We start from the raw sequence: 27,820 nt of genomic DNA on the forward strand, positions 1-27,820 counted from the left end.
AAGAGTACTGGAGTGGGGTGCCATTGCCTTCTCCAACATTCAGGGGTAGCCAGGGTGATTTGGAACGTTAGTCCATCTCACCTTGCACCTTCCCCTTCCCTCCTTTCTTGCATCCATCCTCCCCTCCCATCCCTTCTCCTGTCACATCTGGCTTCCTGCAACAAGCATGGAGGCACCCAGGCATCTAGCCTGATCCAGTGACAGGCGATGGGAATGGGCCCTCCCGTGCCTCAGCATGCCACTCTGATAACATCTTAATTCTCTTGGTTGTTCCAATCTAACCCTTTCAGCTCCACGTTCCCCATCATGAAATAGAACAGAGTAAAGTGAAAATGAGTGTAAGTTTTTAAGCTTAAGACTTCAGCCAGTATAACACATTTGGAGAGAATTCCCTGGTGGTCTGGTGGTTAGGTTTCCATGCTCCCACTGCAGGGGATACAGGTTCAATCCCTGGTGGGGGAACAAAGATCCTGCAGGCTGTGTGGCTCAGCCAACATATATATAATTTATATTATTATAATTCATATATTATTATTAAACATATTTGTTATATATAATAAACAATAAATTTAAAGAAATAAACTGGAGCAATCAAAAAAAGAAAGAGAAAAGTGCTGCCAATTAAAATGGCACAAAAAAATTAAATAAGTAAATAAAATGGCACAAAGTTTTGGGAAGTTAAAAAACTTATCTGGAGAAGAAATTAAGCATTTGGTGAAGAAGAGGGTAAGATTTCTTCAGTTTGAAGCAGATGACACTTTGTATTCTATATTCACGTAAAACTAGGGTTTTCCTATAGGCCACAAAGTCTACATTGTTTTATAAAAGCCAAAAGCAAGGTAACAAGGATAATACAGATAACGTTTCTACTGCATCCAACGAAACATCACAAAAAATCGTGTTGCTTTACAGCTATTTACACGTTCTTTCATAGGTCTGTCCACAGCTACTGGTATATATAGTGACTTCTCTATAACCTGAAAGATGTCTTTATGCTTAATGGAAGCTCCTTCACTGGGATCAGGACCCCAAAGATCTCTCTCTAACAATGAACTAAATGCCCCATGACTGCCGGTGCAGAGCCCTGAACAGGGGAGTGAGAGAAGCAAGAGCAAACCATTTTGCTCAAGCAAATAGTCCTACATACACTTTCAGATCAGGCTCCCTGGGCTGAGTTGGGAACAGACGTTCCTGGACTGCTACTGGCAGTGTCTCAACTGTTTCACTTGGCCAGCCCTACCTGCTACTTTCCAGGGCCTTACGCTCCAGCCAGTTATGCAGGCCTGTCCCCAGTCAGACTCTCAGCCCTGCCCTCCCAGCGTTTACTGGTGTCCTCCTCTCCACACAGAAGGGGATTTCTTCCAACTCAAGCCCCCTTCTTCTCTCAATCCCCAGAGCCCTTTCCATCTGTCCTCTGTAACATTTATCAGACACCATGTCTTCATCACTTTACAACCCCTACAACAGCTTGAACTAACTGTGCCTTGGCATAAAAAAACTAGGACATTTATTACCAGAAAAACCTTACAGTTGATCACATACAACTTCTTCCATTTTATACAACTTTTTAACCAAGGCCTAAAGTTAACTAGTGGGCCATCAGTAAATAAAGGTTGGTCTAGTTTCAGTTCCAAATAAGAGAGTTAGAGAATTTAGTTTCTCATCTGTTTTTGTTTTGGAACAACTGATGTACTGGCAGAATGACAGTTTATGTCAGCACAGACAGTACAAAGCAGGATCACAGTGACAAGACTCTGGGCTAGATGCTAGATTTCCTTCTGAAGGGCTTCTAGGAGCTTTGTGATGCTAACATATACTGTGAATTTGAGAGAGTTAAAGTAGTTCCCAAACTGATTCGGCTATTGCCTCCCTTGTTTACAGAAGGCTTGTCAGTATCTTCCATGAATAATGCTCAGTGACTTTCAGAAAACTAAGATCATGGCATCTGGTCCCATCACTTCATGGGAAATAGATGGGGAAACAGTGGAAACAGTGTCAGACTTTATCTTTTCAGGCTCCAAACTCACTGCAGATGGTGATTGCAGCCATGAAATTAAAAGATGCTTACTCCTTGGAAGGAAAGTTATGACCAACCTAGATAGCATATTAAAAAGCATAGATATTACTTTGCCAACAATCCATCTAGTCAAGGCTATGGTTTTTCCAGTGGTCGTGTCTGGATGTGAGAGTTGGACTATAAAGAAAGCTGAGCACCAAAGAATTGATGCTTTTGAACTATGGTGTTGGAGAAGACTCTTGAGAGTCCCTTGGACTGCAAGGAGATCCAACCAGTCCATCCTAAAGGAGATCAGTCCTGGGTGTTCATTGGAAGGACTGATGCTAAAGCTGAAGCTCCAATACTTTGACCACCTCATGCGAAGAGTTGACTCATTGGAAAAGACTCTGATGCTGGGAGGGATTGGGGGCAGGAGGAGAAGGGGATGACAGAGGATGAGATGGCTGGATGGCATTACCGACTCAATGGACATGAGTTTGAGTGAACTCTGGGAGTTGGTGATGGACAGGGAGGCCTGGCGTGCTGCGATTCATGGGGTCCCAGAGAGTCGGACACGACTGAGCGACTAAACTGAACTGAACTGAAACACTCTGGAGAAACACAAGTTTCAAAGCTAACTCACAAGTGATCAGTCACATTTTAGCAAATTCAGAATAAATCCTGTTCACTTAAATATGATAAATGTTAAATTTGTCATAGCATTTGTTTACTTGTGTCATATCATTTTATGAAGACTGGTGACATACAACTATTTGTGTCAAATATAACTGTTTAATAAGTGAGAAGTAAATATTCTGCTATACAAAGAATAAGGTAAGCATCCTGGTGCCATTTTAATGTAGAAAACATTTGAATATTAATTTGAACTTTTATGTCCTCTTATAATCCACATACATTATTACTATTCAAAATCATTTTCAAAATTCAGCAAGATTGGTGACTATAAATTGAATCCTAAAAATAAATCTTTTAGATGTAGAAGGCAAATTTACTTGAGTCTCAAAGAAGTTTTGTAGCAGAATGGGCAAGTAAACTGAGATTAATTTATCATAAATAGAAAAGAAAAGCATCTATTTTATGAGCATAGCATTTTGTTAAAAGATAAAAAAATTTAAGCCATGGTTAAAAGTGAATGCATTTATAATTCTAAGAACTTCTCAGGGATGATGAAATATCCATTTAGAGTTGTTCTTTTAAACAAAGGAAGTCCTTCTATACTCGTGTTTAATACAGTTAGATCATTTAAATAAATTACAAGACAATGGACTTTTTAGAGTATTGCAAACATGCTTCTGTTCTCCAAATGCAGAAAAAATTCTTCTGAGGGATAAAAATTAAAACACATTTAAATTAAGAGCAATCTTTCCCATAGGTTGATCAAGCCAGTTGCAAGAGCTTCACTAGTTAGATGTGCTTTGTATGGTATAGAAAGAGAGGGAAAACGAACCGAGGGGCTGTTTTACCCCATAGAGCAGTGCTGTGCAATCGAATTCTCTCCAGAATGGAAACGCTCTCTGGTCTATTACGGTAGCTACTGGCCACACTGAGCACTTAAAACAAGGCTAGTACAACTGCGGAACTGAATTTTAAATGTATTTAATTGCAGTTAATTTACATTTAAACAGCCATATGTTAGCTAGTAGCCAGTGTACTGAGCAATGCAGCCTTAGTTAATTTTTTAATCTGGTGCCAGTTGGTTCCTTGTTAAACTACACCTGGGTCACTCAGGGGACTGTCGAAAGGTATAGATTTTGCACCTATTCTGACAGATTCTGATTTTTAGAGGAGTAGGTGGGCTTGGAAGCCTTTAGATGTATCAGACTCTCCAGGTAATTACAAAGCTCTGCCTCCCGGGGGCAGGGGCGGGGGGTGAGTCAGTGGTAAAGAATCTGCCTGCCAGCGCAGGCGATACAGGAGGCCTGAGTTTGATCTCTGGGTTGGGAAGATCCCCTGGAGAAGGAAATGGCAATCCATTCTAGTATTCCTGCCTGGAAAACTCCATGGACAGAGGATCCTGGAGGGCTACAGTCCCTGGGGTTGCAAAGAGTCAGACAAGACTAGGCACGCAACAGTAGAAAGGGTCAGGTTTGTACTTGTGCTCTCCTGTCTGAGTGTGGATATGACCCTGGACTGACAGGCACCATGTCACCTTCAGACACAATATGAAAGACCCTTAACACTTACAAATACACACAAGTGCCTGGCACTAGGAAGCACTGAGCCTGGGAAGTAATGTGAAGCTGGGTCTTAATTCTGGGCTTTTAAGAAGGCATGGTTAATTAAGGCTTTCAGTGACTGTGAAGCTGGGGAGATCTCAGCCCGGAGAAGGCTGTTGAATCTCATTGTCTTCCTGCCCTTTGACCGTCGCCGCAGACCATCAGTAAAATAGCTTCATTCCCTCCCCCTCCAAAAAAGAATGTACAGTTAAGTCATGTTCTAAAAAAAGCAATTATTAAAGGCAAGCTATTTGATTTGTGCATTTCAATGTCTATTTTACCTGACAGGCTATGAAGCAAGCATATTTAATCTTAAAAGGTGAAAAACATAAAATGTTCAATAATGTGGAACCCAAATATATAAAGGGAATCTAACAAAAGACGCAAGCTCAGCATCCAAGCATATGTAGTAATATGTTGCATATGGTGTTTCTTAAAGATACAGCGATGTATTTCACAAAACAAAATGGAAAATGTACACTCATATCGAAAAACACGACTTACTCTAATCTGTGTCTCTGAAGACAAGATTCTTAGTGGGCAAAATGGGGAAACCGAGGTAGATAAATATCTCATGCAAAACTACATTCACAAAGAAAGCCAAAACCAAGGATAAGTGATCTTATCTTCCACGGAGCTGGTGTGTGGTAAGACTAAATGCAGGAAAAATAACCACTTTTCTAGGCAACGTGAAGGCCTTTAGGGACCTAGCCAGATTAAACCTGAGCCATTCACCAGCTGGATGACACGAAGAAAAGGGTGGTTTCACATTTGCTCCTCACCTTTCGCTCACAGCTTGCCAATTGTTGATTAAAAAGTCCTTTGCAACGTATCGGCCAACTTCAGATGCTGCAACAGCTTCGATGACATTTGTTTCATTAAAAGTGAAAGGAGACACAGTGATGGCATAATCCATATATCTGCAAAAGCGCATTTGGCAGAAAATAAATATGTAAAAATTATTCAATAGAAAGAATATAAGTGGAGTTAAAAATCCCATATGGTTCTAAGTTAGTGGTGCATAAATGTTTCATATTAATTCTCACATTAGCTCATGTCTGTTTTTCTCCTTTTAGTTTATTAATTGCATTCCTCCACCAAGAACCTTTTCAAGTTAAGTTACAATAATCACCTGTTAAGTATCCATGGATCTTTACTGCAGCTCATTGCATAAGCAAGTTGAATCCTTTCTTCTTCCTTTGTGTTATTATTGTAGATTTTTAACAAAAAATCCCACTCTTTATCATTTCCCAAGGCAATGCCATAACATAAAATAACATTTTTAATTGGATTAGGTATTCTGTAAGATACAACATGCAATGATATTTTTCATAGTAGTTAAGTTATATGTTAATCCAGGTTGTCACATATTTAGAAGTATGCTGCTGCTGCTAAGTCACTTCAGTCATGTTCGACTCTGTGCAACCCCACAGATGGCAGCCCACCAGGCTCCGCCGTCCTCGGGATTCTCCAGGCAAGAACACTGAAGTATAAATCTAGAAAAAATGTCTGCGATCTCAGATATGAGTATCAAAAGCTGGAATCTAGAAAAGCAACTGTGAAAACTGTCATTCACACTAATATCTTGAAGTCATCAAATTAGTTTAGAAACTAAGGAGATTTGAGGGAGAAACAAATTAGAATAGTACAGTGTATGTTGATAATTCTGTTTGATTTCATAAATTATTATCACATTTTCTAAGAGTCCATCTGAGGGCATATATTCAAGGTAATATAATAACACCAAAATGACAGAGAGTATTGGTCTCAGCTGTCAATGAAGCTGAAAACTTAGAGATGTGCTGATGCACTTTTATGTGTATGAATAAATAACCATAAAGAACAACCTAAATAAGCACAGGTGCTTATTAGGGAATGCACTGGTAATGAGAGGTCCTGGGTGAGAATTCAGTGTATAAATTCTGATCTATTTTGAACTGTGGTGTTAGAGAAGACTCTGGAGAGTCCCTTGGACTGCAAGGAGATCCAACCAGTCTATCCTAAAGGAAATCAGTCCTGAATATTCATTGGAAGGACTGATGCTGAAGCTGAAACTCCAATACTTTGGCCACCTGATGGGAAGAACTGACTCATTTGAAAAGACCCTGATGCTGTGAGGGATTGGGGGCAGGAGGAGAAGGGGCCGACAGAGGATGAGATGGTTGGATGGCATCACCGACTCAATGGACATGAGTTTGAGCAAGCTCCGGGAGTTGGTGAAGAACAGGGAGGCCTGGCATGCTACAGTCCACAGGGTCGCAAAGAGTCAGACATGACTGAGTGACTGGACTGAATTGATTGTTATGCACAGACCTTCATAAGACAATTCTGTGTGTGTGTATCTGTTTTTAAAGGATATTTGAAAAAAAATAAAAAGAGAAAGAGATTATGTAAGTAAAAACAAAATGTTCCTTTCCAGAGTAAAAGCATCAGACATTGAGAGACACTGTTGGTGCTGAAAGAGGGCAAAAAGAAGGGCAATTACAATATGACTCTTACTCATTCTCTGGATGGTTCATCCAGTTTCTGAAGAGTTCTCTGGACAGCTGAAGACAGTCCTCAAGACCCAACCAACATGCAGTTCCAAAAACTTTTTCCAGTGATATTCTTGAAGGAAAAGTCAAAGAACATTTATTTTTCATCACTACATTTATATTTTTCTGCTTCCAAAAATATGTGTTTCATAAAAAGATGGGTATTTTAAAAACATCCTTCCAATAATATCAGGTTTGTTAAAAAATAGCCTTTGTGGATGGCAACTATATTTAAGGTTCAGGGAAATATTTGCTGAGACGCTCTCAGGCACCAAATAAGCTCTCAGACTGGTATTTTTTTGAAGGTAAGAAATAAATTACTGCCATCCTTCATCTCCCTCAAACACACACGGGTGTACACACACACCACATCTGTTATCAATTTATTTTTTCTCTCTCATACAACAACTGGCTTACAGATTTTAAAAAATGACTTTAGAGTATCTGATATAATACACTTAAAAATAAAGTTCTTTCTCTACACATGAAAACAGAGGGAATGGTTTATTTCTCTCCTCTGACGCTATGCCTTCCCTCACTTCAGCTTCCATTTTTCCCTCTGCTCCTCCTGGCTATTAATGTCATCCCCAGAAAAGGAACGGAGGTTTCTGTTTTGTTTTTATAGTTGAGCAGAGGTGTGTGTTATGAGCAGCATATGTGTTATGATTGCAAAGAAAGTAGGTTCAAAAGAACATGGAGAGGAACAATGATAAATCCAGGTAAGTGTGACATGTGACTCCTCACACTCTGCAGTTTGGAGTCAGAGGTAAAGGAACTCAGAATGGTCAGAAGTTTTCCAGAAAATACAAGAGCCAAATCTCCTTTGTTCCACCCTCCCTCTGGTTTGCTCTCTGCCTGGCCTGACCTTCTGATAAGCAGTAGTAGTAAGACCAGGGGTGGAAGGCTTCTGAGAGACAGCTCTGACCACTCACTACACATTCACTCCTCTCTCCACCCTTCCCAAGCTGGCAGCAGCAAGAAGGAATTCTCTGGAAGCACAATCTAACTCCCGAGGTTGGCCCCAGGATGCTACAAAAAACAGGTCGTTTCAGGCCAGTGTAGGAGAGCCAAGGCCACAGATGGTTAACAAAGGTGCTGCCTGGTTGGGCCTTTCTGCTCGCCTATCCACTTTCCATTCCAGCTCCTCCCCCTGTCTTCCATCCATCTGTAAATCCAACGCCATGTCCTTCTAGTCACACTCTCGAGGCTAAAATCTCTCCCCTTTTAGAAGGGAACTCATGAGAGAGAATAATCACCTTTTGTATAGTTTGTATTTTTTGCTTGGTTTAACTGACTTCAGCCTGATATTGACTAGAGCTATAGATGGAATTCCTGCACTGTTCACCGTTGATCACAAATCCCCTCTCCAAATCTGGAAGCCCAGCCTACCTTCTGTCACAGGCTCCTGCAGCCCTGTCTTGCCTTTCACCCCCTTCCCAGACTAGCATTATGGCTTACTCCCCCACCAAACCAATGTCATTCACAATACTTGCTCATGCTCACACACCGATGATTGATACAGGTCACTGTAAGATGTTTGATGATTTGATCACTAGTCATCAACCTCCCTCATCATATTTACATAATGTTAGAATTTCTGTTTGACATACATAATGGAACTTTTCCCTGTTTCATCAATAATACACAGAGTGGAATGTTTTCTTCTGTGACCTTCCGATACCCTTCATTTGTACTAGCTGGTTTTGCTTAGCACAACTTTTCACCAAAAGTACAACTTACTTAAGATTTCAACCAGTAGCATAATAGTTGAGAATATAAAGCTATAAACTCCTGTGTGTACACGTATGTGCTTTGCAGGTAAATTAAGATCCCTAACTACTATTTCCCATTAAGATGTATGTAGCTCACCAATCTCAAAGCTACTGTTCTCAAATTGCACACAAATCTCTCAGTGAATCGTTAACTATTAGGATCTTATTTTATGAATCTGGAAACCTATCCATTAATAAGAATCATTTAATTCAATTGTCACTGTTCAGAAAGTACATACAGGGCTAAATAGTCCTCCTGCAAGGCTGTCACATTTTCACGAATCATAGTTGAGTAAGTATTCCATATTGAGATAAGTCTCTTCAACAGATACTTCTATAAACAATAAAGAGAATATTAGTTAGTTCTGCTCACAACACTCAATTTGCCCTGCTTTTCCCTTGTCTGAAAAGACACTAACAGAGAGGTGACAGATATTTCTTCAGAAATAAACTTCATTTGTTACTAAATGTTTAATTGATTTTTTAAAATATTTTAGGTTCACTTTCTTCATATGAAAGTGATATGTAAACAACATGATGTGTGTAAGCACAGTGCCTGGCACAGAGTAGGGGCTTAATCAGTATTAGCCACTCTTATCGCTTACTATCACCCCAAAAATTTTAGTTGTCTTTAAAAGAGAGGGAAAAAAGGGAAAAAATATTAGGCAAACGTTCTACCTTGAAACTTTTAAACTTTCATGCATATATATATATATATATATATACACACACACACATATATATATGTATATATATACATATATTTGAAAACAAGGAACACTGATTTATGCCTTGGACAAATGTAAACCCTGGATCCAAAATAAGATTTCTTCAACTGAGCTATTGGCTGGTAAATAACAGCATTTTTACAGTCATATATTTACCAATACATACCTCAGAACAGTATTATTCATTGAAATTCTTTAAAAAAAGAAATAAGTGTGAGCTTTTACTTCTTTACTCATGGGCCAAGATCAGATGTCATCAGTGAGCCACCTCAACCCCACAGACATCCAAGCGCCTTCTATTGGTCACTATGTCCACATTCAAGTACATTTACATCAGCACTTTACACATTAGATAAAAGAAACTCTGGAACTCCAAGGTGCTTGTGATTTTGCTCTCAGATGGCCCTGGAAACTCACTTGAAATCCTTAGCTAACACATCTGCTGTTTTGTTTGTGGTCCCCAAATCTCCGAGGGGCTGCACCCAAACTTAGGCTTTTCCTATGCCATCTATCTTATGATCACCGGATCACTGTTAAAGACCTAATAATGGAAACTTCCTGTTTTATTGATGCTATTTTCCCCTTTTATAAGGACAAGATGGCACAGTCATTTCTTCATTCATTAACTCTAATTTCCACATCTCTCTTCCCAATATCAAAAGCAGCTTCAAAATATCTACTTTTCTAGAACGTGGCTCTCTGGTTTCAAGTGCTGGCCCTATAAATCAGAGTATATAAATTGTGGATATAGAACTGTGAAAAGTTATTCTGTTTACCAACAATCTTTTAGGAAAACAGTTGTTAATAGACACTATCCTTTCTTTATATAAAAAAGAAAAGTATATCGCTTCCATCCACTTCTGGTTTCTTAAGACACACTGACACCTCAGCAAGAACACAGTACCTTCTCTCACATACATCTCCTAGGGCAGATCTATGACCAAGGTGTTTTCTTTTAAGAATAAGCAACTGTTCCTAAGAAAATGAATATATACAGAACTAACAGGCTCTTATTTTGGGAAAGACTAGTTTCACAGGTGCTACCTAAAATATGGAAGGAAGATGAAACAAAAGAATTATTTTTAAAAAAAACCATCTCACAAAGAATGAATTTACCTTTAACAATGGATATATATCGTGGTTGTTCCCATCAGAAACAAGATCCCTGGTTACTAGGTTCATCAAAACTGCATGCCACACTATGATTTCATCTTCTTCAGCAAGGTACTTGGTTAAATCAAGTGCTGTTTCAATTTCGATATAATCATTTCTGTTTGGTTTTTAAAAAAACAACAGAGATTCAAAAAAGCCTTTCTTTGCTAAATGATCTGCACACTTTCCATGTTTGTTACATGATTCAGTGCCTGATTTCAAGAAGGTATATGAAATCAAGAAGCTAGAGGGCAAAGGTCCCATCTCGTTGATAAGGTGGAACCCAAGCGATGTTGACAGGCTCTCCATTTCAATTTGATAGATTCAAGGTCAATGAATACAATAAAGCAGCAAAGAAGAAAAATATAGGTATGTGATGAGAGGGTCAGGGAAGGCTTTCTGGAGGAGGAACTTGAAAAAAGAATGAAGCAAGAATAGGACTGGAATAAGCAGAAAGATAGAGGAAGGCAGTTAGGACAAAGAGGGGGTTCGTGGCAGACCAACTGAACCAAGGCAGGGAATTTCTTCTGTGTGTACTGAGAGATGGGGACTAACAGATAATCAAAAGTGTGGAGAGGGTTGACTATCGGAATAAAGAATTTACATTTGGTGGGAAGGTATTTAAACAATCAGGGTAACATCATGAAACTGATGCCTTAAAATTTTGTTTCAGTTTGTGCTGTAGAAGACAGAATAGAATTCTTAAAGGACTAACAGCTAGAAGCTAAGGTGACAGGCCAGGCAAAGGGTGATGCAAATTTGACTTAGCAAGGAAACAATGAAGGTGATGAGTGAGGTGAGAATCCAAAAGACATTCCCCAGATCCCCAGAATGAATAGATAAGACACAGTGACTGGATGAGAGATGGAGAGAGACAGGAGGGTCAAGGATATCTCTAATGTTTCAAGTGGGGGAGATGGGAAGAATAGTAGTACCTTTGACAAAGAGAGAGTGATAGTAGCAATTTAGAGGCCGAAATAAAGTTCAGTGCTTTGGGTACTGAATTTAAATAACCTCAGGATGAACAGAAGACAGGAGGAGACAAGTAAATACATAGATTTAGAAGTCATCAACATATCCTTTATAAACATTTATTGAATACCTTATATCTGGTGGGCACTGTCCATATACATAATAAAATGACCACTGAAACCATAAGAAAGCAAGAATTACTCAGAGGAAAGATAGAAGAAAATAACATAAGCATGACTGGTCTTAAAGATGCTCAGGGCAGCTGGAAAAAGAAGTCAGATACTGGAGGAGAACCACATTTGCACACTGTAGTCTCAGGAAGTCAAAAGAGAAGTTTGCAGGAGGATGTGGTTAACAATACTAAACTCATGGTAATCTCAGAGAAATATTTCAGTGAAGCAGTGGGTGGGGAAATGTGCTCTACGTCAAGAGGGGAAAAGTAGGAAAAAAAAGGAGGGATAAAATACGCAGACATTCATTCAAGAAATACAACAGGTGAAGGAAAGAGAATACACTGGATAATTTATTATGTGTACTCCTTAACTTTATTGTCTAAAAATTTAAATTCTAAACATACATTCATTTCCCTGGTTAGAAACTTAGCAGTAGAGTAAATCCACTATCAATGAAATCAATAATTCTATAATACATTAGAATATAGGCTCATTAAAATTATACATACAGGCATTACCTTTGGGTAACAAAAATCACTCAAAGGCCTAATTGATAGTCTATTTATTTCCATAAACTCTTTATTTTGGATAAATCAGTTACTTTATTTCCTTAACTTCCAATATCTTAGAATGATATGAAAATATCTTTCATAATCTTCCTAAATTTATCCATTTGAACATTAACAGTCTTTACAAATGCAAGTCTGAACTTCGTGTATGTTACCTAAGTTTTCACTCTTGATCTAGATTTTAAAATGATGATTCTTGTACCTTTTGTAATAATCCTATAAATATTTAAACACTATTACTTTTTCCTGTTTACATCATCTCTACTGCCTCCTTCTAAAGGTTTTCCTTTAAGGGCTTCCACCCCCCCCCTTTTTTTTTTATCATGGAAAAGCATTTTATTTTATTTTAAATATATTAGTGTGTACATGTCAATCTCAAACTCCAGTCTATCCCTCCCTTCCGCTCAGGAGTTCCCTTTAAAACATTAAATTTTCTTTGCTGCTCCTTCAAGAGCCTTTCAAAATTTCTCCATGATCAGTTTAAATCTTATTTTACCAAAGTTAATTTAATCAAAAATACATGGGACTTTCATATAATTAACCACCAAATTTTGACTTGACAAAGAACATATATTCCTTCTTGGCAAATTGTTATAAAAAATATTGTGTCCTGTGGCTTTCATTTTTATTAGTAGTAGATGTTATTGCTCTTTCCTGATGATGACCTTTTTGAATTGTCTTTTTTTAAATTTTTTATTGTTGCAAAATACACATAACATAAAGTTTGTCTTCCTAACCATTTTAAAGTGTACAGTTCCCTGGTATTAAATACATTCATATGTATAACTGATTTATTTTGCTGCACAGCAGAAACTAACACTGTAAGTCAACTGTTCTCCAATAAAATTTTCTAAAAGTACATTCATAATGTACAACTATCTTCACTAGCCATCTAGAGAACTCTTCTCATCTTGTGAAACTGAAACTCTGCACCCCTTAAACAGTGTCTCCCCATGCCCCCCGCCCTCCCACCCCAGCCCTCGGCAATCACCACTCTTTCTGTCTGGGATTCTCCCGCCCCAGTCCTCGGCAATCACCACTCTTTCTGTCTGGGATTCTCCCGCCCCAGTCCTCGGCAATCACCACTCTTTCTGTCTGGGATTTTCCCGCCCCAGTCCTCGGCAATCACCACTCTTTCTGTCTGGGATTCTCACCACTCTAAGTAGCTCATATAAATGGAAACATACAGTGTTTGTCTTTCTGTGACTGGTTTATTTCATATAACATAATGTCCTCAAGGTACATCCATGTTGTTGCATATTCCATTAACTTAAAAAAAAATTTTAAACCTTTTCTTTTGTATTGATGTATAGCCAGTTAACAACGTTGTGATAGTTCCAGGTGGACAGCAAAGGGATTCAGCCATAAATATACATGTATCCTAGGTCCTCAAAACTCCATCCCATCCAGGCTGCCACATTACACTGATCAGAGTTCCATGTGCTATGCAGTAGGACCTTGTTGGTTACCTATTTTAAATATAGCAATGTGTACATGTGTGTGCCAAACGCCATATCTCTTCCCCTCATCCTTCCTCCTGGCAACCGTTAAGTTCTTTCTCTAGGTCGGTGAGTCTCTTCCTGTTTTGTAAGTAAGTTCATTTGTATCATTTCTTTTTAGATTCCACATGTAAGGGATGTAATATGATATTTCTTCTCAGTCTGACTTACTTGACTCAATATTACACTCTCTAGATCCATTCATGTTGTCCAGCAACTTTTATATCATAAAATTTCATAATAACCACAGAATTTGACCCTAATCTTAATAAGTTAGGGCTTGTATAAACTAAAGAGCCAGCTTCATAGGGATGAGGTTATTATTTTTGTAAATTTCTCAAGCTACACTGTTAAATGACGAGAGAAGAAAATACACTCACTTAGACAAGGAAAAGGCATCATCAACCAGCTGAAGTCTATGAATAACAGGAATAGCCTGCAGATGAGATCCAAAAATGCTCAGGAAAAGATGAGAACATTTTTAGTAGAAAAATAACTTTCAAAATAATAACAACATTTCAAGATCATTGCTGCTTACAAAGCACTTTCATGCGCATTATCTCATGTACAGAAAAATGATCATTTCTAAGGATAATGTCCATAATTTATTTATTATACATCTGCTTTTGATAAGCGATCCCTTTGGACATCAATCATATGGCTTCAATATGGCTGAGAGTTCTGCCAAAATACTCTGTGAAAAACAGCATGTTAAAAAATAAAACAGGAAGCCAAGTTTAAAGGGCCTCTCCAAAACAAAAAGTATACATTAATTGTATCACAACGTCCAAATTGTTGTCAGGGGACTTTTTGGCATAGAAAGCCTTAAATAAATATTACTTAGCACTATTTTGGCACTGCTGAGGTGCTCTTTTCAGTGGTATCTCTCTTCTCAAGAGTTTAGTAATTCAACACAGTACCACCAACACAGCCCTCTGAATCCTGAAAAGGAGTCAACTGCCAGCTTAGCTTCTCACGCTCCTGTTTGAGCTCCCCGGCACTGCCAGGCCACAGGACTGTCTCAGCTTGTGTCCCAAGGGTCCCGAAGTTTCCTACAGCATTCCTTCAACAGCAGCACCCCACCCCCCCACCCCCGCCAAGTATATTCATATATGTGGTCCCAGAAGATTTATCTTCACAACATCCCTCTGAGCATCTGAACAAGCCAAGCTTAATTCTTTCCTTGGCAGTAGTCACATATCTTTTCTGGCGGTAATAATAATACTTACATTTTCTAGATTAATATTAATAGTAGAAATGTTTTGTTTGCTCAGCAATTATGTTGTAGGAATAACTGATTTCACTTTTTCAATAAGTAAAATCTACAAGGGCTTCAAGAAATCATTGCTATAATGGCATGACCTAGTGTTTCCACAGCTAAGACTGCCCTTAGAAATTTTAAAAAATTTAGCTACTCTGAAAAAGATTTTTAAATAAAGTATTACTACAGCTGGTTTTTGTACCTTTATTCAAAAGCCCAATGATAAATCTTTTAAAATTACTGATCATGTTCTGAATGCCTGAATTGGGTTAGGCTTCTGTTAAACATCATACATACATCATCTTATTTAATCTTCACAACAAGCTTTTAACATTGGTCCATTATACCCATTATTATACAGACAAGGAATCCAAGGCATGACTGGCTAAATAAGAGGCCCAAGGTCACACATCTGGTAAATGATGATCAAAAATATGAACACAAGTTGATCTGACCCAGAAGCCAAGCTCGGCCAGCTCTGTGCACTGCCTCTTTTTGCCAGACTCACTGGGCGGCTCACAGAAATTCTGATGACAGAGACGCCTAAGATATCTTTTAGTTCAACACACTAGTTTTACAAATGGAGTCTAAATGAGCTGCCCCAGATTCCACAGCAGAGCCAACTCTACAGACTTCTAAGCCAGCATCCATCTCCACTCATGGAGATTTGGTTTAATTCAACCAAGTCAAGTCTGACTGATAAGGGCTAGCCAATATTTTAATTTTTATATATTGTATAATAATTTAGTTATTTGATAATTTAAAGTGATATTGGATTATTATTGATATCTTGTGAATTAAATTATCTCCTTGGCCAGAACATGAAAATACAATTTTTAGAAAATTAACACTTTCTAGCATTTATGTACTGGCACCTATTATGGGCTTAGAAAGTTTTTTGTTTTGGCCACACCAGGTGGCATGGGGGCATCTTAGTCCCTGACCAGGAATTGAACCTGTGTCCCCTGCATTGGGAGTAGAGTGTCTTAACCATTGGACTACTGGGAAAGTCCCTAGACAATTTGTTTACTTACATTATCACTAATTCTCATAAGGAATAAGAAAGATATGATATTATTCCCATTTTAAAGTGAAGAAATTGAAGCAGAACATTTAAGAAACTTGCCTAAGATCACAAAGTTAACAGTTAATTGGAAATTCTTTTGATTTTCATTTAGAAAGGCAAAATTATTGTGGAAAAGTGAGAGAAATGTTCAAAAACACAATACATTCAACCAAAACCTCTTTTTTCTAAGGAAAAAAAAAAAATCCAGCATGCCTTGGCATGAGGGGTGGTAAAGGGGTCAGGTTTCCACCAGTCAGGTTAATAAAAGCTCAGCCTATAAATTCTAGAGAGTACAGTATTAATGACAGTCAATAAAAGGTATAAAAATAAAACTTACCTTAGGATCTTTTTCAAGCTGTTGATTTAATTTCTTCCAACCTAATTCATCATAGTTAACTCTATAGTATCCGGTCATATTCAAATTTAATATCACCCAGTCATGATCAGAATCTGAAATTTGCATTTCAGGAAATACTTCTACAAAGAAATACATGAACAGTTTGAACTGGTGCATTTTAAAAATATTTCACTACATGTTTTACTTTGCCCTCTTAATTCTAAACAGCAATCCAGTAAAACAAAAAGTAAAGATATTCCAAAATATGTATTGATCTTACCATATATTTTTTCACATACAATGACTTTTGATTAGAAATGTTTCTTTAAAGCTCTATGTTCAACAAGAATGATATAATATTTTAGTTTTAAATAAGCTGTTCAAAAGCTAGACATTTTAATATTTTATTCTCTGCTTTTATATATATGTGTGTGGGGGTGTATATATATATATATACGTACACATATATTTGCATATATATGTGAAGGTATTTTTAAAAATTTGTTACTTACTGCTGCTTTTATCTAGCCAGACTAAAGACTGTGTAGTTCCATTCTTTATCCAAAGAACAGGTATAATCCATGTGTTACTTTTTGGAAAAAAAGTGGAAACTTCAGTTATTGTTCACACATAAGAATAAAAGCTTTGAGCCAATATTAAATAAGATGATAAAATAAAAGAACTCAAATTCTTCGGTCATTCCTTGTGGATATACAGGACGTTGCTCTAGAATTATCCACTGTTGTTTTACAAGCCAGCTTTGGCTATTTATTTATTCTCTTGTGCCTCACAGATTTGCTTCTTCTTGCAACTCAGGGTAGCTTCTAAGGTTCTCCTGTATCTGAAACTTTCAAGGCCTGTTTATATTCAATTATAGCCATCTGGCCTTACTCAGGGGTCATTCAAATGCTGCAGACATACCCAAGCTATCTGTGCCAAGAAAACTGAATAATCATTTAAGAAGAAAAAGCATGACAAACATTTCAAAATGCTTTTCCACCTCAAGTTTTCTCCCAGTTTGAAAAGTGTTCAACAGCAATCAGCCAGATTATTCATATTCACTGAATGCTGGAACTTCCCCTGTTGGTGGATGTGACCTGGATGAAGTCATTGACCACGAGGGGGACATTAGTCATCTGAAGACACACATTCCTCGGAATTTAGACAGTATTTCCAATCTTGCTCAAGTGCTCGCACGTCTGGCTTCTCAGACTTTGAACTGAGAGTCTTTGTTCATATGATAGCTAAGGCCACCTCTTCTCAAAAGTCATGAAATATCACAGGGAGAAGGGACCTGCAGGTCTATTTCCTCCCCTGGAGTTTTAAAGAAAGAGTGGGACGACCTGAAACTTTTGGTGTTGGTACATGGAAAATAAATTACTCATTTGTGCTTATACTTAATACAATGTGATCTGAGAATCAACCCCTTTATCAAAAGCAGTTGAAAACTATCTAACAAGTTAAGGAAGAAAAGGAAACGGAAGGAGAAAGTGATGCATGCTAAGCCACGGTATACTTACTATCTCATTTCACTTCTACAACAGTCCCCTGGGGTTTGTATTATTACATTTTGCTTTATAGACAAGGAAACTGAAACTCAGAGATTTTAAATAAGATTAAGGTTTGAATTTGGGATCTATAACTCTAATATTTTATGTATGGTTACAAAAGCACACATTCATGTGTGGGCACACACGCATGGAATTATTCCTCAAGGATATGGTCACCATACAGTTCCATTTCTAGAGAAGGGAAGACGACCTGGCAACCAGATCCCTTTTTTTTTCTTAATTAACATAAGGCCATTCAGATTCTATTTCACTGGCTTTCACACACAATTCTGAGTAATTCACTACCTCTGTCTAAATGACAAAAAAGAATGCCTAGCACTCACACTCTGGTTGAGGGTGTGGCCCTAAATCCCAGGGGAGGGACACTGCAAGAATTCCCTAGGGCAGGTCTCTGGCCTTGCTCAGGGCCTCAGGGGCTCTGCCCCATCCTAGCACACAGCGGCATCCGGCATGGAGCACTGCGTCACCATCCCCAAGTCATCTCATGGAGGGGTGTGTATCCAGTGGGGGTCACGCTTCCTCATCCATAGGCTGGTTTCCTTTTGATCAGAGCTCAACCCCAGGGAAGGTGAAGACAGGAGCAAATCTACCTACTTGTGGGTTAGAAGAGTCTGATTTTTAACCTTTCCGAGATAAAATGGCTCCTGTTTCATGACGCCCGTGGATACATTTAAGGTGATAACTGGAAAACCACTCTGGTGTGTCCAACTGTCCATGATGCTTTTTACTGTTGCTGGCAAAAGAATTTTACTCTGGTCATCTATGGCCTGTTTTTTTTTAAAAAAAAAAAAAAAAAATCACAAAAGCGGTTATTTACCATCCAAATCTTTTGAGGTAGCCAACTCCTAAAAGAAACTATCAATACATAGCAATTGTATTTCTCATTTACAGAGTAAAACTCAGTGGGGAATTTCTGGACCAAAGTTAATTCTGTTCATCTCTGTATATATGAGTGGTTCCTTAGTTCATCCTTTCACTCATCCATTCAATCACTGAACACAATTTTTATGGATCTAATACATGCAGGCTCTATTCTGGGCACTGGAAACATAGTGTGTGTGTTAGTAGTCGCTCAGTTGTGTTCAAAATGCCGTGGACTGTAGCCCAGCAGGCTCCTCCATCCGTGGGATCTTCCAGGTAAGAATACTAGAGTGGATGTCCATTCCCTTCTCCAGGGGACCTTCCCAACCCAGAGACTGAACCCAGGTCTCCTGCACGGCAAGCAGATTCTTGACCTTCTGAGCCACCAGAGAAGCCTGGGAGTGCAGTGGTGAAGACTAAAGAAGTAACCTCTGACTTAAAGGAGTGTCACAGACAAGGGAAGGGGGTTTTCCTGTGGCATCAGCATACACACGTGGCCTCACGATCTTACAGCACAACACAGCAAACACACGGCAGAGAGGGAGAATTACCATTTGAAAATGTCTCCATAGATCGTCTTGCTCAGCATTTGAGTAAGAAAAAGTCTCCAAATATGACTGTTAAAATAGAAAAGGTAAGGTTAAGATGAATAACCTGCCCAAGCAATTCATGTTTACTGTCTTTAGGTAACAACAATTTTGTAAACTCACCTTAAGTGCCCTGATAAATATTTTCTCATTCAAGAAACTAGAAAGCATCCGGGCCAGAGACGCTCCCTAAGACATAAGAAATTGTCCATTATTTGAACAAAATTCACTATCTAAATACTGACACATTCCATTTTGGCACTCAAGATTTGGGGCTGGGCTCCTCATTGCATTGTATACCTCAGTTGAATGTCTGGGTTAACCCAAAATGTGTTAATAAAATAAACTGTCACTAATTAATAGATAAAAGATGAGAAAATGTCCTACGTATAAGAATTCAGGGTACAGAAAACTTTTTAAATTGAGATACTCACATGACAGGTATAAATAAATACATGTTGCCTGTTGTTCCAGTTCTACAAGGATCAGCAATTAGCCACTGTGGTTGCCTACTGACGACGTCCCTGGGTGGGTGTAGGGGGCGGGCAGGGGCGATTCAGGATGGAGAAAACTAGGAAGCATTCTTTGTTTTGAATATACGAATGCCAAGATAGTTCAGATACATATCTAAAGAAAATTTTCAATGACCCCAGATTCTCGCATCCTTCCATACACAGAAAAGCACTGAAAGTATTCACTTGGGATGTTCCTTGGCACTAGCAGTCGTCTCTTTATACCGGACTGGATGTTTTTCCCAGGAACAACACAAAACCAAACCTTCCGCTATATCCTGGCTCCTCCCTTATCTCTTTGGAACAGTTTCTCGGAATACTCTGAGAGGCTGTCTCCTGGGCTAGAGTCCTCAGTCAGGCTCCTGAATAACACAGCTTTCATGGTGTGTGCTTTTCTTTCAGGGACACAGGACCAATTTCCACCAGGCAGAGGGGTTCACCTTAAAAGTGTCCAGCTGTCTGTCTATATTAAAAAAGGTAGATGGTATTGAGCACCTGTTATAGATTAACATTTACTAGATAAGAACGGATTTAACCACGTTTTCTGAAATCCATCTAAGGTCTTTGTACCAAAATTGTGTAGTAGCACATTAGTCTAGAACCCAAAGAACCCGTTTTATGTAGCTTTCCGCAAGAGTGCAGCACGAATATAAATGTGAAACTGTTTTACCTTGCTGTAAGTAAATAAGTCAAAGAGCTCATTTATTTCATTGGTTTCTGCAAAACTTTCCACATTCACGGAGACGGCTCTAGACACCAGGGCATGATCTTCTCTGAGCGCACCATGTAAAATGTTAAAAAAGAAGATCTCATTCTAAAAGGAAAACATTGAGACACACTAACTTCTGAGGCATCACAGAAACAGGAAGTTCAATGTTCCTACAATATTTTCAGAAACTATCATTGAAGAGGGGAAGAAATCAATAATTGAGAAGTAGCCCTTAAATGGCAACGCACTCCAGTACTCTTGCTTGGAAAATCCCATGGACGGAGAAGCCTGGTAGGCTGCAGTCCATGGGGTCGCAAAGAGTGGGACACGACTGAGCGACTTCACTTTCACTTTGGGCTACAATGTGCCAAATAAGTCAGGAGTCCTTGAATAACAAAACTCTGTGAAACTTTCCTTCCCATTTGTTTTCCTTTTTTATTTCAATTTGAAAAATCAATTACAAAAGTTAATGTGGTTTCCAAGACAGCCATCTATTGGATTGGCCAAGAAGTCTGACTTTTCCATAAGATGGAACAAACTTCTTGGCCAACCCAACACATTCCTTACACAAGGAGGTCCCTGACAGGTCCTCTAGGGAACAGCATTTCTAGGTGGTTTTAATCCTCTAGAGTTTTATTGGTAACTTTATTAGTAATCCCTTAAAATGTATCAGTCTCTTATATGGACATTTATAAACCAAAAGCAATGCCAAATTTACAAATTCACAGTGATGATGATGTAGTGATATTAGTTATTAGAAATAAATCAAAATAAATCTACTAACTGGATGCTGTAATTTATAGCTCATGCATTAGGATTTTTTTTTTACTGTAAAAATGTTAGTTGCTCAGTCATGTCTGACTCTTTGCAACCCCATGGAACTTCAGCCTGCCAGGCTCCGCTGTCCATGGAATTCTCCAGGCAAGAATACTGGAGTGAGCAGCCATACCCTTCTTCAGGGGATCTTTGCTATCAAGGGATCAAACCCCAGTTTCCTGCACTGTAGGCAGATTCTTTACCCTCCGAGCCACCAGAGAAACTGGCAGTTATTTATATTTTAATAAGGTCTAGAACTGTCCAAAAGATTCGATCTCTCTTAAAAACATGACAAGGGCCATTTCTTTCTGAAGGAAAGCTAGAAGGAAGACCAAAGAATTGAGAGGTGCGTGCAAAGACAGAGCCAAAGAAAGGGCCGTGGAGACGCCGCAGGGGTAGCAGAGGCATACCCTGGCGAGCGTCTGGAAACCATGGGAAGTCTCAGCTCGCAGGGCATTCTCACTGTGGCCCCAGGTTGACTCCCTCACCCTCAACAGTGTCAGACAAGCTTTCAAACTCTGCCCCACTGCCATCTGCCAATGTTTCAACCAACCCTCTCTAGTTAGCATATTATGTTTAGATTTATGAATACTTTGGTTACGTTATCATCAAACTGAGCTTTTCTCAAAATGAGAAAGCCTGTCATTTAGAGAAATGCAGGTCAAACTTCACTGTCCATAAGGATCCCCTGGGGACCTTGTCAAATTGTATTCTAATTCAGTTGGTCTGTGGTGGGGTTGGGCTTTTTTTTTTTTGGCAACACCTTGAGACATGCAGGATCTTAAAAGCTCCCCCGACCAGGGATGGAAACTCATGCCCGCTCCAGTGGAAGCGTGGACACTCAACCACTGGACCACCAGGAAGTCTGGGGTCTGTATTTCTACTCAATGAACAGGTGATGCTGATGTTGGTATATAGCTCAAGAACCACACTTTGAGTAGCAAAGATTTACAAGAGACATCTGCATAAAGTCACACCTTACTCGTTAAGTATAGGTTTTATTAATTTAACACCTAAGAGCTCTTGAGAGTGTGCACTGTCAACCCCTGTGTTCATATAAACACAATGAAGAAAATAGCAAAAATAAAAAACACTCGTAAGTACACACCCTGCAATAACTCCCATTAGAATGCTGTTAATCCAGCTCTTTCTAATCTTTTCCCCCATTTATTCATTCTTACAGTTGTAAAATCTTTTTGTCTTGTTCATTTACTTATTATCACATTCATTTAGAAATTTTGCTATCTTATCTTCATAACTATTCCTAATAATGGCTGCTGTATTATAAATGAAACAAATACAAATTGGAAAGAAATAACCCCAAACTTAATCATGATTCTCACAGGGATATAACTTTTGCAAAAGCAAAACACTAAAATAAACAAATGTACAGCTGCATAATACCCCTTCAGGTTGATGGACTATAACTGACTTAGTCATTGCCCTACTGGGTAGGTGTTTAAGTTGTTTCCAGTTTTTGTTTTTTTTTTCTGTTATAGACAATGTATTAATGAATACCTTTGTACACATAACCTTTTCCATATTTTTCTTTCAGAATGGATTGTCTGTCTCTCTTGCGCCTGCCTAGCATAAGGTTTATATAATCTTCTTGGTTTCTTCCCAATCACACAAGATAACCGTGATGAATGAGGCAAACACCTCTTACTCAACATTCCTCGGTTTTTCTACTCTGGGCCTTCCATAAGGTGATGCTCGTCCCAGTCTGTTCCGGTCTTGTGGAAGGGAAACTCTACGTAAAAAGCAATATCAGCTTTTAAAAAAACATTATCTAGCTACTGCATATAATGATTGGATAAAGTGAATCCGTATACTTTCCATTTCTTTCTTCATGTAAGCTGTGAGATCCCAGAAAACAAACCTATTTCTATCAAATCTATGATTATCCTAAGAAATGTAACAGTATTTATTATGAAATTTGTATGGACTATCACTGAAGTTGAAAGCACAGGGTCTGGAGTCGAGCTACCTGGGTCTGAATCCTAGTGCAGCCTCCTAGGGATTGTTTGACTCACAAAAGGCAACTAACTTCATCACTCTGGAATTCAGTTTCACCTCTGAAAATGGGATGAACACTGTCCTCACTGGATTATTATGAGGTCTAAATTAATTTACATAGAATTTTTAGCACTGTGACTGGCAAATAGAATATGCTCAATAAGGGTTAACCACTTCTGTAATCATATCATCATCATTAGCTCTTCAGAAGGGTGAACCAGATATTGTACATAATACACTCTAAGCACATAATGAATGCTTAGTAAATGATGGCTGTCACAATAGTGCCCACTAAATACTCAACCTATTGAATGACTGCATGAAACTTTATCTTACAGGTGAGGAATGAATGCTCCTATGTGTTTGACTACTTGCCTCAGCTTACAGTGATCATAAAAACATAGCGAGACCTGACTGGTTGCAAGGCCCCTACATGCCCTTTCCCTTCATGAGATCTGTTGCCTCCTTAGACCAGTCAGAAGAGGGATGCAGAAAAGTCAGTGAGTAGCAATGTTAAAGCTGGAGCTTCAGGGGTCAAGAAACCAATTGGAATGTTCTGAATCTTTGACCATGACCCATTCATCTTCTATGTTAATAACTTTCAGCTGAAATTAGACCAGAATTAGAAAAAATGGAAATCTGTTTCTGCATATGTTTCTGTGATGCTCTTTACTTAATTTCAATCTAACGACTGATTCAAAGGAAGCTAAAGTTCTGATTTCTTAAAGACCATTGAAACAAAGCCTTAAGCTTTTCAAAAACAAAGCTCATGGCAATTTTTTCAAGCTCCAAGATCTGATACTCTTCTGGCAAGGGTTATGGTTCACTCAGCTCTACAAGTGATTGAGAAATGTACACTAAGAAAACAGTGATTAAGAACCAATGATAAAAAAATAAAACTAAATGGTATGAGACAATAATCTTACCATTTTAGCTTCAAAAACATTGTTAACATGTTTTCATCGCTATTTCCCAGAAATGATAATACCTTAGCCATTTTTGTTGCATTAAAAGTTGACTAATTGGCAAAGACTTTGATGCTGGGAGGGATTGGGGGCAGGAGGAGAAGGGGACGACAGAGGATGAGATGGCTGGATAGCATCACTGACTTGAAGGACATGAATATGAGTGAACTCTGGGAGTTGGTGATGGACAGGGAGGCCCGGCGTGCTGCGGTTCATGGGGTCACAAAGAGTCGGACACGACTGAGCGACTGAACTGAACTGATGGATATTTTTAGTATAGTCTATAAAGGACATACAGGTGAATCTAATTGTTTCAAGGACTGGAATGTCTTTCCATATTGACTCTCAGCACAGGGGTAATTTGGGGTACAACCAAATGCTTTCAAAAATAGTTATAGATAACACCAACCATGTGTAGATGCTACTTTATAAAAGAGAGATATGAACAATTTTGTAGATGTAGCATATATGGAAGGACTAAGACTTACTATGTACATATATAGTTCGCATATATGAAAAGCGTCACAATGAACACGCTCACACACACCATAAGCCCCTTGAGAACGAGCACACTACCAAGTGTTTTCTCCCTAGGGTTAAAGGCACAGATTTTGCAGCTAGAGAAACTTGGGACTGAATCTCATCTCTGACCTTTAACGACTATGAGATCTTGAACAACTTACCTAGTACTTATACCCTCAGTTTCCTCAATAGAAGATAGAAAAAATAATAACTATACTCATAGGATTATTTTGAAGATTGATTAAGATGATATATAAGACTCACACTACCAGGCAGTTAAGTCTCAAGTGCTCAGTGAATGGTATTAAATAATATTTTTGATTATCTATTAATATTTATTATCATCATTATCCTCATCTTCAGCCTAGACCCAGATCACTGCAATGTAATCACAGTTTCGCCTCAACCAGGCAAATGACCTTGGGCAAGTCAATTAACCTTTCAGCACTTCATTCTGCAGATCTATATAATGATGTCTAGCCCAGGGGAGGAAGAGCAGAGGTACCGTAGGGTGGCTGGACTGTGTGACGGTGGGCATTTTATAGGATGCTCACAGAGGGCAGGAGGAAAATTCTTTTTTTTTTTTTTTTTTGGAGGAAAATTCTTAAAGAGACGGAATACCAGACCACCTGACCTGCCTCTTGAGAAACCTGTATGCAGGTCAGGAAGCAACAATTAGAACTGGACATGGAACAACAGACTGGGTCCAAATAGGAAAAAGGAGTACATCAAGGCTGTATATTGTCACCCTGCTTATTTAACTTATATGCAGAGTACATCATGAGAAACGCTGGGCTGGAAGAGGCACAAGCTGGAATCAAGATTGCCGGGAAAAATATCAATAACCTCAGATATGCAGATGACACCACCCTTATGGCAGAAAGTGAAGAGGAGCTAAAAAGCCTCTTGATGAAAGTGAAAGAGGAGAGTGAAAAAGTTGGCTTAAAGCTCAACATTCAGAAAACGAAGATCATGGCATCCGGTCCCATCATTTCATGGCAAATAGATGGGGAAACAGTGTCAGACTTTATTTTTTGGAGCTCCAAAATCACTGCAGATGGTGATTGCAGCCATTAAATTAAAAGATGCTTACTCCTTGGAAGGAAAGTTATGACCAACCTAGACAGTATATTCAAAAGCAGAGACATCGCTTTGTCCACAAAGATCCGTCTAGACAAGGCTATGGTTTTTCCAGTGGTCATGTATGGATGTGAGAATTGGACTATAAAGAAATCTGAGTGCTGAAGAATTGATGCTTTTGAACTGTGGTGTTGGAGAAGACTCTTGAGAGTCCCTTGGACTGCAAGGAGATCCAACCAGTCCATCCTAAAGCAGATCAGTCCTGGGTGTTCATTGGAAGGACTGATGCTGAAGCTGAAACTCCAAATCTTTGGCCACCTGATGTGAAGAGCTGAGTCATTTGGAAAGACCCTGATGCTGGGAAAGATTGAGGGCAGGAGGAGAAGGGGACGACAGAAGAAGAGACGGTTGGATGGCATCACCAACTCAATGGACATGGGTTTTAGTGGACTCTAGGAGTTGGTGATGGACAGGGAGGCCTGGCGTGCTGTCATTCATGGGGTCGCAGAGTCAGACACAACTGAGCGACTGAACTGAACTTGCAAAGTGGCATGGAACTGGGGCAGTAAAAGACTGCTACATCAGTGCTCCTCAGAAGCTACAATTTCACAGACAGGTAAAAAAAGCTTTTTTTTTTTTTAAGTTTCTGTGTGGCCAAGAGAGGTCTGTCAATTTTTTTTTTCTGCCAACTTTTTAATAAACAAAAGATAAATATCATCTACTTACTATCTTCTTCCTTTCATAAAAGAGGGAAAAATTTACAAACAATATATTAATGGGCTTCCCTGATGGCTCAGACAGTAAAGAATCTGCCTGCAATGAGGGAGACCCTGGTTCGATGCCTGGGTTGGGAAGATCCCCTGGAGAAGGAAATGGCAACCCACTCCAGTATTCTTGACTGGAGAATTCCATGGACAGAGAAGCCTGGCAGGCTACATAGTCCATGGGGTCGCAAAGAGTTGGACACGAATGAGGGACTTTCACTTTCATAATAATAGAAAGAACGATCTTAGATTCTCCTTCAAAGTGAATAAATTTAGCCTGTGAATATTTGACCAGTGGAAATCAGCATGTCAAACGTCAACACACTCTAATGAGCAAGGGTATGGAAAGGAGAAAAGAGGCTAGAAGTAGAGCCTTGGAAACACTTGGGAGGGGAGAGGAGAAAAAGATCTGCAAAAAGCAGCAGAAAGAGCAGCTCTGAGCATCAGAAGGATGGCAGGAGGCAGGAACAGAGAGGAAGGAAGAAACCTTGACTTGCTGTGAAGAAATGAGGTCTGTGTCAAAAGATCATGTTAAATCTAAATATTTAAACACTTAAATCAATTTAGCTTTATCATGCCATTCTGAAAGCATTACCTAACTACTCTAAATAAAATATTGGAAATATAACCTTCAATTCAGATTTGCATACACATAATTTTCCATGTTACTATTTACTCAACATAGCAAAAGATTATCAGCTATAATAGATGCAATGTCAGCTATGAGTATCATATGCAATATCAGCTACATTATGGGTAATATAACATAGCATATTACTTATCATTAAAGTTGTAGATTACTGATTGCAAGTGCTTTAAAATTCAGTCTAGGTAGAAATAAATGAAAATAACCTAAAATCTAACAGTAGGGAAAATATTATATATATATATATATATATACACACACACATATACACACATCTTATAAAGTTATATGATAAAATACTAGGCAACCCTTAAAAATCTTATTTTCAAGGATGATCTAATGACCTGTGGAAAAGCTCTTGATATAGTATGAAGTAGAAAGGACATTACACATTTCTGTGTAATTTTCACTTCTAGGAATATTTACAATAATAAAAGCCTGACAAAAGAAAACAAATCAAAAAGACAACATTGAT

The 27,820-nt window shown here is 38.7% G+C and overlaps 1 protein-coding gene across 1 annotated transcript in view; it reads right to left on the reverse strand.

The window, feature by feature from the left end:
• The window catches only part of LOC120860980 (aminopeptidase Q-like), a 70,286-nt gene that overhangs the window by 5,737 nt on the left and 36,729 nt on the right, over positions 1–27,820 (reverse strand). The window contains exons 7-18 of the mRNA XM_040236690.1: positions 20,498–20,641; positions 19,439–19,504; positions 19,280–19,345; positions 18,462–18,634; positions 16,809–16,885; positions 16,297–16,436; positions 14,013–14,068; positions 10,384–10,537; positions 8,779–8,873; positions 6,733–6,840; positions 5,366–5,533; positions 5,016–5,153 (exon numbers count right to left, since the gene is read on the reverse strand). Of these exons, the coding sequence (XP_040092624.1) occupies positions 5,016–5,153; positions 5,366–5,533; positions 6,733–6,840; positions 8,779–8,873; positions 10,384–10,537; positions 14,013–14,068; positions 16,297–16,436; positions 16,809–16,885; positions 18,462–18,634; positions 19,280–19,345; positions 19,439–19,504; positions 20,498–20,641 (1,385 nt within the window). The remainder of the gene's footprint in view (positions 1–5,015; positions 5,154–5,365; positions 5,534–6,732; positions 6,841–8,778; positions 8,874–10,383; positions 10,538–14,012; positions 14,069–16,296; positions 16,437–16,808; positions 16,886–18,461; positions 18,635–19,279; positions 19,346–19,438; positions 19,505–20,497; positions 20,642–27,820) is intronic.

Source organism: Oryx dammah, unplaced genomic scaffold (assembly GCF_014754425.2).
Source record: "Oryx dammah isolate SB20612 unplaced genomic scaffold, SCBI_Odam_1.1 HiC_scaffold_11210, whole genome shotgun sequence".
NCBI lineage: Eukaryota > Metazoa > Chordata > Mammalia > Artiodactyla > Bovidae > Oryx > Oryx dammah.